The sequence below is a fragment of the Natrix helvetica genome (genome assembly GCF_964273705.1).
Source record: "Natrix helvetica genome assembly, chromosome: 11".
NCBI lineage: Eukaryota > Metazoa > Chordata > Lepidosauria > Squamata > Natricidae > Natrix > Natrix helvetica.
The window spans coordinates 5,158,662-5,171,469 of NC_138562.1; the positions used below are offsets into that span (position 1 = coordinate 5,158,662).

General features: G+C 47.5%; 1 protein-coding gene across 3 annotated transcripts; it reads right to left on the reverse strand.

The window, feature by feature from the left end:
- Positions 1–3,750: 3,750 nt before the first annotated feature.
- Positions 3,751–10,913, reverse strand: LOC309397727 (voltage-gated potassium channel KCNC1-like). 3 transcript variants are annotated; one of them, XM_081964005.1, is made up of 3 exons: positions 10,872–10,913; positions 6,794–7,292; positions 3,751–4,812 (listed from the first exon to the last, which is right to left on the reverse strand). In XM_081964005.1, the coding sequence occupies exons 2-3, from the start codon at positions 7,277–7,279 to the stop codon at positions 4,003–4,005; spliced, it is 1,296 nt and encodes a 431-aa protein (XP_081820131.1). In that variant the 5' UTR covers positions 7,280–7,292; positions 10,872–10,913; the 3' UTR covers positions 3,751–4,002. The 3 variants fall into 3 exon arrangements, with proteins under 3 accessions (XP_081820131.1, XP_081820129.1, XP_081820130.1); XM_081964003.1 differs by having other exon boundaries at positions 6,794–7,288; positions 10,717–10,911; XM_081964004.1 differs by lacking the exon at positions 10,872–10,913 and adding an exon at positions 10,717–10,852.
- Positions 10,914–12,808: the final 1,895 nt, after the last annotated feature.

Sequence of the window (12,808 nt, forward strand, 5' to 3'; positions counted from 1 at the left end):
CTTTGAATTAGAGAAGGTGGGGAGAAATGGGCCACATATTTGGCCCTGTGGGGGGGTGAAGTCTCCCATCTTTCTGGGCAGAGAAATTGGGTCAGGGCGATGGCTGTGAAGCAGGGGCAGTTATGGACTGAGATATATCAGTAAAATACGGTAGATTTCTGCTTGGATGCTTTTTTTTAATTAGAGAGATACATTACAAAACCTAAAATTGATTACATAGAAAACGTGGAATGAACCTATAGGAACTGATTAATATATTTTGCATCTTTGAATACACACCAGTGGTGGGATTCAAATAAATTAACAACCGGTTCTCTGCCCTAATGATTTCTTCCAAGAACCAGTTCACCAAACTGCTCAGAAAGTTAACAACCGGCTCTCCCGAAATGATGCAAACTGACTGAATCCCACCAGTGGAAGGAAGGAAGGAAGGAAGGAAAGAAGGAAGGAAGGAAGGAAGGAAGGAAGGAAGGAAGGAAGGGGAGGGAGGGAGGGAGGAAGGAAGGAAGGAAGGAAGGAAGGAAGGAAGAGGAGGCAGGGAGGGAGGAAGGAAGAGGAGGGAGGGAGGGAGGGAGGGAGGAAGGAAGGGGAGGAAGGAAGGAAGGAAGGGGAGGGAGGAAGGAAGTGGAGGGAGGGAGGCAGAGAGGAAAGAAGGAAGGAAGGAAGGGGAGGGAGGGAGGAAGGAAGGAAGGGGAGGGAGGAAGGAAGGGGAGGGAGGGAGGCAGAGAGGAAAGAAGGAAGGAAGGAAGGGGAGGGAGGAAGGAAGGAAGGAAGGAAGGGGAGGGAGGGAGGAAGGAAGAAGAGGGAGGAAGGAAGGAAGGAAGGAAGGAAGGAAGGAAGAGGATGGAGGGAGGGAGGAAGGAAGGGGAGGGAGGGAGGCAGAGAGGAAAGAAGGAAGGAAGGAAGGAAGGAAGGGGAGGGAGGGAGGAAGGAAGGAAGGGGAGGGAGGGAGGAAGGAAGGAAGGAAGAAGAGGCAGGGAGGGAGGAAGGAAGGAAGAGGATGGAGGGAGGGAGGGAGGAAGGGGAGGGAGGGAGGAAGGGAAGGGAAGGGGAGGGGAGGGAGGAAGGGAGGAAGGGAGGAAGGAAGGAAGGAAGGAAGGAGGAGAGGGGAGGAAGGAAGGAAGAGAGAGAGAGGAGAAAGGAGTGGTGGGATTCAAAATTAACAATGTTCTTCCAACAACCATTTCACCCAACTGCTCAGAAAGTTAACAACTGGTCCTCCTGAAATGGTGCGAACTGGCTGAATCTCACCACTGAATACACCTTAAGTTCAGTAAATGATCGGTAGACCAGCCAAGTTGCAGAACAATTATTCCAATTTCTTCTTTACAAATATTCTTAAAAGGCTATTTCATTGGACATTGTCAGTAATAGGTTCTACAAACTTTGCAAGCTATCTAAAATGTTTCCATTGTTAAAGCATAATTCTAGTATTTGTCTTATAATATAACTGCAGGTCCATCCGCATTTGTGTGATGTAAAAAAAAAGTCAAGGTAGCAGCCTGTCCCACCCTTTTTATGTCTCATGATGATCTCCAGGTTGTGGACATCAACTTGACTTTTTTGGCCTTCCAGCGGACACCCCGATGTACTGTCCCCTACCACTGCAGGGTCAGTTCTGGATGACCGGATGAAAATTCTCTGCCAAAGTTTTCCAAACAGATTCACAGAGATTTCCAGAGTTTTAAAAAGATTTTTCAAAAATGTTATTGGTACAAGGGATAAGATTTTCTTGAAAAAAAGATACAACTGCTTCAAAGGTTTCTGTTTTTTAAAAAAAGGTCAAGGATCTCCCTGCCCAGTTGTCTGACTTTAGTGGGCGCTGCTTGTCTCCATTTCTCAGCTGAGGGAGCCATGTGGACTGAAGGCACCTCTGTGGTCATGTGGTCATCACGATTGTAGACCGAGGCACATGGAACAATGTTACCTTCCCGTTGAAGTGCTAATTGCATTTGCTTGCTTTCAAACTACCAGGTGGGCAGGAGAAAAGGTTATTGATGGGCTTCTAATTTGCAAAAAAACAAAGAAAAATCAAGTTGTGTGACAGGTGTATGAAGAGCCTGGTAAATAAACCGATGGATGAGGATGAATCAAAAATAGGCAACCCTGTAATATTTAAAACTCGCAGACACACAATATATGCCCTATTGCCGAGATAGAGTCCTGGTGGCGCAGTGGTTAGAGTGCAGTATTGCAGGCTAATTCTGCATGTTGCCAGCAGTTCGGCAGTTTGATTCTCACTGCCTCAAGGTTGACTCAGCCTTCCATCCTTCCGAGGTTGGTAAAATGACGAGGACCCGGATTGTTGGGGGCAATATCAGAGGTAGGTTTCTGCAGATTCACCCCAAATTGGACAAAGCGATAGTGGCGGCGGGAGGCTCCACCCACATGCCCGGATGCTCGCACAAGTGTGCGATTGCATGCACACGAGCAAACCGGTAATAAAATAAATTGAAACCCACCACTGGGCAAGATGCTGACTTTGTAAACTGCTTAGAGATGACTGTGAAGTGCTATAAAGCGGTATATAAGTCTAAGTGCTATTGCAGTGACGGCTAACCCTTTTGTTCTCCCGTGCCGGAAGCGTTTGTGTGTGTGTGCGACAGCATGCTCGGGCATGCCCACACCCATAACGCAATGCATATGTGACACCCCCGTGTTCCCCTGTGCATGCAATCCCCTCCGCCCCTCCCTGCATGGGTGCGCGTCTCCCGCATGTGCAGCAGAGACCTGAAAATCAGCTGGTTCGTGGGAGATGCGTGCCCACAGAGAGGGCTCCATGGGCCACCTGTGGCAGGTGTGCCATGGTCTTGTCATCACAGTGCTATTGCTATATTCCTCTAACAATTGTGATCAAACCCAGGCCAGCCTTCCCCACCAGTGTCTGCCATATGACCTCACTTTCCTCTTATCCTCAGCCAACAAGGATGCTTGCTGGCAAGGAAGGCGCCATGATCAAACTTTTGTGGTAGACTCCAAATTAATATGCTTGTGTCCGTAGTGGGAAAGAGGCTGCTATTTGCCCGCTGAGTTGGAAGCAAAAACTTTTACAAAATTACTTCTACATTTAGGCAAGAAAAACGAAATGCACAGGTACAGTATAGGTGGTACCTTGCTCAACATTAGTAAGCGAGAGAGGGATCTTGGAGTCCTAGTGGACAACCATTTAAATAGGAGCCAGCGGTGTGCAGCAGCTGCCAAAAAAGCCAACACACTTCTAGGCTGCATCAACAGAGGGATAGAATCAAGATCATGTGAAGTGTTAATACCACTTTATAATGCCTTGGTAAGGCCACACTTGGAATACGGCATTCAGTTTTGGCCACCATCATGTAGAAAAGATGTGGAGACTCTAGAAAGAGTGCAGAGAAGAGCAACAAAGATGATGAGGGGACTGGAGACTAAAACATATGAAGAACGGTTGCAGGAACTGGGTATGTCTAGTTTAATGAAAAGAAGGACTAGAGGAGACATGATAGCAGTTTTCCAATATCTCAGGGGTTGCCACAAAGAAGAGGGAATCAAACTATTCTCCAAGGCACCTAAGTGTAGAACAAGAAGCAATGGGTAGAAACTAATCAAGGAGAGAAGCAACTTAGAACCGAGGAGAAATTTCCTGACAGTGAGAACAATTAAATCAGTGGAACAACTTGCCTCCAGAAGTTGTGAATGCCCCAAAACTGAAAGTCTTCAAGAGGATGTTGGATAGCCATTTGTCTGAAATGGTATAGGTTTCCTGCCTAGGCAGGGGGTTGGACTAGAAGACCTCCAAGGTCCCTTACAACTCTGCTATTGTATTGTACTTTGAAACCTTTTGAAAATAAGACTTTTTATGGGGATGGGGATCATGTCCATGGTGGAGAGGTTCCAGGCACAGACTGGCTTCATGAAAGAATGAACCCTTCCTACGGGAAGACACACGCGGCAGGATGGAAACAGCAGGATCAGTTTGGTAATACAGGTCTCTTTCCGATGAAACACGGGAAACTTCCCACCCAGCCATCACGATGGCAAGGTGACCATTTGCCTCTTTCTCTTCTCTTTGGTCATGACCGTGTCGTAATAGCCTTGGAATTTGATACAGAAGAATGGAATTGGGATGATGATGGTCAGGATGCCACACAGGGCTGTGCAGGCTCCAATCACTTTGCCAACTGGAGAGTGGGGTACCATGTCTCCGTAACCTACTGTCGTCAAGGTGACCACTGCCCACCAGAAAGCTGAGCCGATATCAAGGAAAGGTGTGTATGCGTTGTCTTCGATGATGTCTACAAAATAACAGAGAGAGCCAAAGAAAAGGATTTCAAAGAGTAGAACCACGAGGAGGAGGAGGATCTCCCTGATGAGGGCCCTGGAGGTATAGGACAACACTCTTAACATCAGAGGGGTCTCCACCAGCTTCAGGACCTTCAAGAGTTTGAAGAAGTACAAGGCACGCAAGAAGTCCAGCCAGAATACAACATGCAGATGGCTTTCGGGATGCCCATACAAGGAATGTTCGACGTAAACGGGGAAGAGGCAGAGAAAGTCAGCTGCATTCAGTGGGCTTTGAAGGAATTCCTTCTTCCTTGGACAAGAAAGGAGTCGCGAAAAAAATTCAAGCATGAACCAGAGGACGCAGAAAAGTTCCGTGTGAAGGAGGTAAGGGGTCTTGGTGTTAAAGGGATGGTCCGCTTCAGTGTGAAGGTCCAAAGTAAGGTTGGTCTGGTTTTCCAGGATGTAAACAGGAAAAAAATGGGTGTCTTCAAAAGCTTTGGCAATAAAAAGGCAGCATACCCCTATATTGAAGAACAGACACACAGCAGCCAAGACCTGTTGGGGAGGGGAGAAAGAAAGGTGGTCAGCAGGATGGATGGATTGCTTTATCAATCAAAGGTATACGCCGGTCTCTGACCCTGAATATCAGGGCGGCTGTGCAAATATCCCGTGCAAAATGCCAGCTGTGCAAGTGAGTTCGGTTAAAGAGGCTCAGCTTTTAGCACACGGATCGCCTCTCTGAATCCAGGGCATCGGAGTCAACTATCTGAAACTAGAATCTCGGGGGCAAAATGACATGGTCATTTCGTGGTGGTATTCAGCATGATCTGACCAGTTCTGGAGAATAGGTAGTGGAAATTTTGAGTAGTTCAGAAAACCGGTAAATACCGCCTCTGACTGGCCCCGTCCCAGAGTCCCAGCTGATCAGGAGGGAATGGGGATTTTGCAGTAGCCTTCCGCTGAAGTGGGAAGGGAATGTGGATTTTACAGTAGCCTTCCGCTGAAGTGGGGAGGGAATGGAGATTTTGCAGTATCCTTCCCCTGGAGTGGGGAGGGAATGGAGATTTTGCAGTATCCTTCCCCTGGAGTGGGGAGGGAATGGGGATTTTGCAGTATCCTTCCCCTGGAGTGGGGAGGGAATGGGGATTTTGCAGTATCCTTCCCCTGGAGTGGGGAGGGAATGGAGATTTTGCAGTGTCCTTCCCCTGGAGTGGGGAGGGAATGGAGATTTTGCAGTATCCTTCCCCTGGAGTGGGGAGGGAATGGAGATTTTGCAGTATCCTTCCCCTGGAGTGGGGAGGGAATGGAGATTTTGCAGTGTCCTTCCCCTGGAGTGGGGAGGGAATGGAGATTTTGCGGTATCCTTCTCCTGAAGTGGGGAGGGAACGGGGATTTTGCGGTATCCTTCCCGTGGAGTGGGGAGGGAATGGGGATTTTTTAGTAACCTTCCCCTGCCACGCCCACCAAGCCACACCTAGAACCAGTAGTAAAAACAATTTGAATCCCACCACTGAAATGACCCCTCATTTTCTTAAAATGCATTCTTATTCAACCTCCGTCTGCTTGAGAAAACAGTCCTTGCCAAGAGAAGAGGATTTTAGAGAAATCCCCAAGGTTGACTGGTGAGGCTCCTGTACATACCTGAGGCTAGCTGGCCAAATGTGGGTCTGAATAGTCGACCTTTCAGAGGACAAACCTCTCTCTAACATCTGGTTCTCCCCCTCTCCCCCTTCTATCTATTCCCATCCATAAGCTCCGGAAGAGCCTCCTCGCAGGCACTCCCTGGGGAATTTCTCCTTCCCCTCCAAACATTCAGTGGTGGAAAATGTCTGCCCAATTGCTCTGCTCATGAACTTGGGGAAGAATTGTGGGGGTGGGGGGATAATCTCATCTCTGGCCAGCTTTGTCTGAGCTAGAGGAGGAGGCTAGAGGAGGCTGTAGGCTGTTTCAATGCTGCATCCTGAATAGGTTGATTTCCACCCCACGGGGAGCTAATCAACTAGCCATTCTTACTTTTACTACTATTATAACGAGCAGCAAGATTTATACTTGATGTGCCTTGCTCTTCATCCCAACAATCCTGAAGGTATTCTCTTATAGCGCCTGAGAGAAACGGACGTCAAAGTGAATAAACTGCCCTTCAGCTGACCCTCAGCTTGTCCTGCAGGTCCAGGCAACTCAACCAAATGGTTGCCCTCCAGCTTCCCTTGGACTCTCTTAACAGTAAGAGAGTGGGAAGGGACCTTGGAGGTCATCTAGTCCAAACCCCTCTCATGCAGGAGACCTGTACGAGGGATTCGAACCACTGAACTGCCGACCTTTATGATTGACAAGCTCAGGGTCTTAGACACTGAGCCCTGCAGGGAGACTAAAGGCTCAGCGCGGTTCTGAAAGAGTGACCAGCCGCTTCACGCTAACAAAATGGGCGGGTGCCTTTGGCTCGGCCTTGGGTTATGGCCCCAGAAGTGGCCGAGAAAAACACTGAGGCAAGACTGCAAGGAGCACATGCTTTCCCCCCCCCCAAACCCTAGTTGACCTTTGCGCTTAAACTTGAGAAGGGCTTCTCAAACATGGTCCAGATTCTGGTCCTCCATTGTCCCCTCCAGGCGCTTTGGTTCCCTCCCGCCTGGTCCAGGAGCCCAACGACTGCTTGGTCTTCCTCCCGGAGGCCGTACTCTTCCTTTTGCCTCTCAGCGATGGCCAATTTCTGCCAGCAGCAGGGTGCCAGGGGGGCGTTGCTGAGCCCCCAGAAGGCCAACTCCTCATCCAGGGCCGACTTGCAGGTCAGGTCAGGGCAGTGGAGCTGTTTGGTTCTGTAGTAGTTGAGCACCTCCTCGAAGAGGCAGGAACTTCTGTCAAAGAAGAACTCCTTGGTGTCCGGGTCGTAGTCGAAAGTGGCGGCTGCCTGGGGCTCCGTCAGGCGGCATAGCTTGGTGCCAGGGAAAGCCTGGAGGGTGCTGGCATAGGTCTCAAACCGGAGACCCCCAATGTTCAAGGAGATCTTTTCCTCCAATGGTTTCATCTCTTGCAACTGGCTGCCAAGAACAGGAAAAGGTCTGTCGTCATAATCATCATCACCACCACCAACATCATCATCTAGAACAGTGATGGCAACCCTTTTTGGCACCAAGTGCCCAAGCTGGAACATGTGTGCATGCACGTTGGAGCACTGTAAACTTGAAGACCAGCTGGTTGACGTGCACGTGCCTGTTTTTGGCCATTTTTAGAGCCATTTTCAGGCTGTTTTCAGGCCATTTTGGCCCGGAAAAAGGCCCCAAAATGTCCTGAAAATGTCCTGAATAAAGGTCAAAAAAGGCCTGTTTTTTGCCATATTTTGCCATATTTTGAGCCGTTTTCAGGCTGTTTTCAGGCGCTCTGGTGCCCGCAAAAACCAGCTGCCAAAAACCAGAAGAGCAGCTGGTGATGGTGCACGTGCCCACAGAGAAGGCTCTGTGTGCCACCTCTGGCGCGCATGCCACAGGTTTGCCATGACGGATCTAGAATATTCATCCAGGAGATAGCAGAGGCTTCATTCTCCAGTGATTTGGCTGTAGCTAGGAATCATGTAGGTACTATTATCATTATTCTTACTATTATTAAGAGTCCAACTCTTTTAATACTGTTTCGAAGAAAAGTGTTGGGAGACAGGAGATTTTGCAGTATCCTTCCCCTGGAGTGGGGAGGGAATGGGGATTTTGCAGTATCTTTCCCTTGGAGTGGGGAGGAAATGGATATGTAGGAAGTTATCACCCAGCCCTCTCCCAGAAAAATGAAATATCCTAGGAAATATTGAAAAGGCAGAATATTTCTCTGGATGTGAAAAGGAAGAAACATGTTTTATAAAGACAGAATAGCTCCCTGCAGCTTCCTGCCTCCACCCACTTTGTCAATGGGCCATTAAGAAGGCCAAGCCAGTCCCTTTACATAATAAAGAGTTCTCCCCTTCAGCTCCAGGGGATGAGATTAAGGCAGGATAATATTGGCCCTTTACCCAACTCCCCAGTGGCATCTGAGAACTCAGCCAAACCTGGATTCAAAACACAGCCTAGAGAGTTGCCCCTGCATGGCCCTATGGGAGTCTGAGAACCAATCAGAATACAAGATCAAGATCAAAGCCCAGACAGGGCATAAAACCAGGAACTTTCAGCATCTCACTCTCTTCTCTTCTTCTTCACCCAACACTGGAGCATGTGATCACCTTTTCTGTTCAGGACTCAAGCCACGTGGTCCTGTCACCAATAAAACCACCATGTCTCCAGTGTCTTTTCCCCCACTTGGAGCCGAACCCAACATTTCTTCCAACAGATATTTTGCAGTATCCTTCCCCTGGAGTGGGGAGGGAATGGAGATTTTGCAGTATCCTTCCCCTGGAGTGAGGAAGGAATGGGGATTTTTCAGTATCCTTCCCCCGGAGTGGGGAGGGAATGGGGATTTTACAGTAACCTTCCCCTGGAGTGGGGAGGGAATGGGGATTTTGCAGTATCTTTCCCTTGGAGTGGGGAGGGAATGGGGATTTTGCAGTATCTTTCCCTTGGAGTGGGGAGGGAATGGGGATTTTACAGTATCCTTCCCCTGGAGTGGGGAGGAAATGGAGATTTTGCAGTATGCAGAAATGGAGATTTTGTAGTAACCTTCCCTGGAGTGGGGAGGGAATGGGGATTTTACAGTATCCTTCCCCTGGAGTGGGGAGGGAATGGGGATTTTACAGTATCCTTCCCCTGGAGTAGGGAGGGAATGGGGATTTTGCAAGATCCTTCCCCTGGAGTGGGGAGGGAATGGGGATTTTACAGTATCCTTCCCCTGGAGTGGGGAGGGAATGGGGATTTTATAGTATCCTTCCCCTGGAGTGGGGAGGAAATGGAGATTTTGCAGTATCCTTCCCCTGGAGTGGGGAGGGAATGGAGATTTTGCAGTATCCTTCCCCTGGAGTGGGGAGGGAATGGAGATTTTGCAGTATCCTTCCCCTGGAGTGGGGAGGGAATGGGGATTTTACAGTATCCTTCCCCTGGATTGGGGAGGAAATGGAGATTTTACAGTATCCTTCCCCTACCATGCCTACCAAGCCATGCCACGCCCACCAAGCCACACCCACAGAAGCAGTAGTAAAAAAAATTGGATTCCACCACTGATATTACTTCCTCTCAATATTTCCTAGTTAATGAGGGATTTCTGTGGATCACAATCACACTGTTTCTCCAAACATTTAGAAAAAAGAGTTGTCCACCAGAGACTAAGGGACAAGCCCTCAAATACTTCCTTCACACTTCATCCTTCATTAGAATAATCCTTTCTGGGTGTTTCTTTACATTAAAATCAGTGGCCCAGAAGTAGGTAATAAATTATCAAAAGAAGTGTTAAATTTAACTCATTCATTTTAGCACCTTAGATTTTTTTTTAAAAAAAAGGTTAAATCATCTGATTCTTTCAAATACCTGTCCATCCTTTGGATGGTTCTTCCCAGCTATGGAGACCAAAGTAATTAACAGAGTAATTTTCTCAGAAAGATGAAAGCTGAACCAGGGGTGAAATTCAATTTTTTTTACTACCGGTTCTGTGGGCGTGGATTGGTGGGTGTGGCATGCCTTGGTGGGCATGGTAGGGGAAGGATACTGTCTCCATTCCCTCCCCACTCCAGGGGCCAGCCAGAGGTGGTATTTGCCTGTTCTCCGAACTATTCAAAATTTCCGCTACCTCCAGAACCTGTCAGAACCTGCTGAATGTTACCCCTGGGCTGAACATGAAACCCAGTTGCCTCTTTAATTGTCTGCTCAAGGAACATGAATTATTTGAAAACTGAGGATTTAAAAAAAAAACAAATTAATCAAATGCATAACATTTCCTGAAATTTTGAGCAAATATTTCCATAGCTAGCTGAATGATTTATTGAAAATTAGAAAAATAAGAAAAATAAATATATGACCATGAGAAAAATAAGAACTATCATTCAGTTCTGAAGCTCACAAACCCCATAAGGTAAAGATTCCCCTCGCATATACTGTATGTGCTAATCGTTCCCAACTCTAGGGGGCAGTGCTCATCTCTGTTTCAAAGCTGAAGAGCCAGCGCTGTCCGAAGACGTCTCTGTGGTCATGTGGCCGGCATGACTAAATGCCACAGGCGCATGGAATGCTGTTCCCTTCCCACCAAAGGTGGTCCCTATTTTTCTACTTGCATTTTTTACATGCGTTCGAACTGCTACGTTGGCAGCTGGGACAAGTAATGGGAACTCACCCTATTACGCAGCTCTAGGGATTCGAACCACCGAACTGCCAACCTTTTTGATCAACAAGCTCAGCGTCTTAGCCACTGAGCCACCGCTTCCCCACAAAACCCATACCAGAGAGTAAAAAGTTCCTGGTTGTAATTAAATGTTAAATGTATTCAGCCAGTTTCTGCCCAAACACAAGTGGTAGTAACAACCCGAGTCTTTTATAATCCACCCCAATGAAAGCACCAGACCTGGCTCCTTCTTCGATACAAAGGCTGTTGAGCCCCTGGAATCGGTTTTACGTTACTCCTCTCTGGCATCCGAGAACGCCACTTTTCAACTCCTGGTTCCTTCCCCAGCTCCACTGAGGCTCCAGCAATCTTCTCCTTCTCTTTTCTCTTTTTACCTTTAATCTTGTAGAGCAGTTTTGCAGAGTCTTGGAAAAAGCAGCCTGCAAAAGGAAGAAGAAGAAGAGGAGGAGGAGGGAGGAGGAGGAGGAGGAGGAGGAGGAGGAGGAGGAGGAGGAGGAGGAGGAGGAGGAGGAGGAGGAGGAGGAGGAGGAGGAGGAGGAGGAGGAGGAGGAGGAGGAGGAGGAGGAGGAGGAGGAGAGGAAAACAGGATGTGCTGGGCTCATGTCCAACTCATGAAGGCCAAAAATACAAAGCCAGACTCTAAACAGAGGCACCAGAGGGGTGGTGGGGGAAGAGGGGTGGGCAGATTGCATAAGATCTTTCCCTGAACATCATGCTCTGTCCCTTCCCATTGCTTTGGCAATAGCAGAGTGATCTTCTTCTGTCTTTATTTTTTTTTTAATTTTAATTTTCACACACACACACACACACACACACACACACACGAACCAACTCTATTTTATTTCATTTCGGAAATTGAGCAACTTTCTTTCCAAAGCAAACGTAGTCAAATGATTCATAATATAACTTGACCATAATTATAAGCGTCTTTAGAAAACAACAACGTAAAACTCATCAGCAGCAGTTATTCTAGTTTGTCGAATGGAGCCCCCATCTTTTTAATCTAGAAGGATGGACAATTGGACTTTTAGCACAACTTTGTCATGCTGACAACGAAGGGGAGAATAGGGTGGGACCCCACGCTTCTGGTGCCCCATTTCTCTGCCCAGAGAGATGGGGGAGCCAAGGTCCATTTCTCCCCACAGTCTCCAATTGAAAGCCTCCCCTGTCTGCCTCTCTTTGGATGCTGGTTGTCTTTGCTTCCCGCAAAAGCAGCTCCAGGTGGTCAGTTTGGCAGCCTGGCTAAAGGACCAGCACAGAATCCACCCATCTTACCCAAGACAGAGGCAGCCCCCCAACCTCCCTGCCCCCGCACCCCCACATCACTTCCAGGTTTGGATGGCAGAGAAATTAACCAGTAGGTCGATCAAATGCATTTCAGCCATTTGTTTCAGCGGATAAGGCAGGGGTGTCCAAACTTGGGAACTTTAAGACTTGTGGACTTCAACTCCCAGAATCCCCCAGCCAGCATGGCTGGCTGGGGAATTCTGGGAGTTGACGTCCACAAGTCTTAAAGTTCCCAAGTTTGGACACCCCTGGGGTAAGGGAACGGCAGCCCTGGGGAGAAAAAGGAGCTCAGCCCGTTACTAAAGAGCCAGGGGGTCCTTGAGGCCATCTAGTCTGTCTACATTGTGGTGGACATATATAGAAGCGAAAAAATGCTGGGCAAGAATTTGAATGTGGTTGGAGAATATGACGCAGCAACATATTGACTTAAAACCTGAATTGTTTTTGTTGGGTATCTTACCAGGGAAATATAGCAAAGAAAAGGTATATTTGATTATTCATGTAATGACTGTGGCTAGAATTGTATTTGCACAAAATTGCAAGGCTAAAGAAATCCCTAAAGATGAAAAGGTGATTAAGAAAATATTAGAACGTGCCGAAATGAGCAGATCAACACTCGCAATTAAAGGAAAGGAAGAATCCAATTATTATAATATATGGGGGTTATTTTATCATTGGTTAGAAAATGATTGTGGATAAAAAGTATAAAATTAAACAATTTAGGAAGAGAAATGACAGGAGATACGTATGTTAAGTTGTAATGTTAAAATAGGAATTGAAGTATATAAAGAAAAAACTATTACTATTATGACAGAAAAAAATTGTACTGTCGAGTTTGCTCTTGATGGACTTCCGCAATTATTTCTATAACGCTTTTCATTATGGAAAGTGACAAAACAGCTCGCAACTCTGCATTTAAGGTAACCAACAACCTCCTCAGGCCTGGGGAGAGGGGGGGTGCAGCCGGTAGATTGTTCCGGGCCCATGGAGCTCAAAGGGGACCCATGAAGGGGATTTTTTTTTT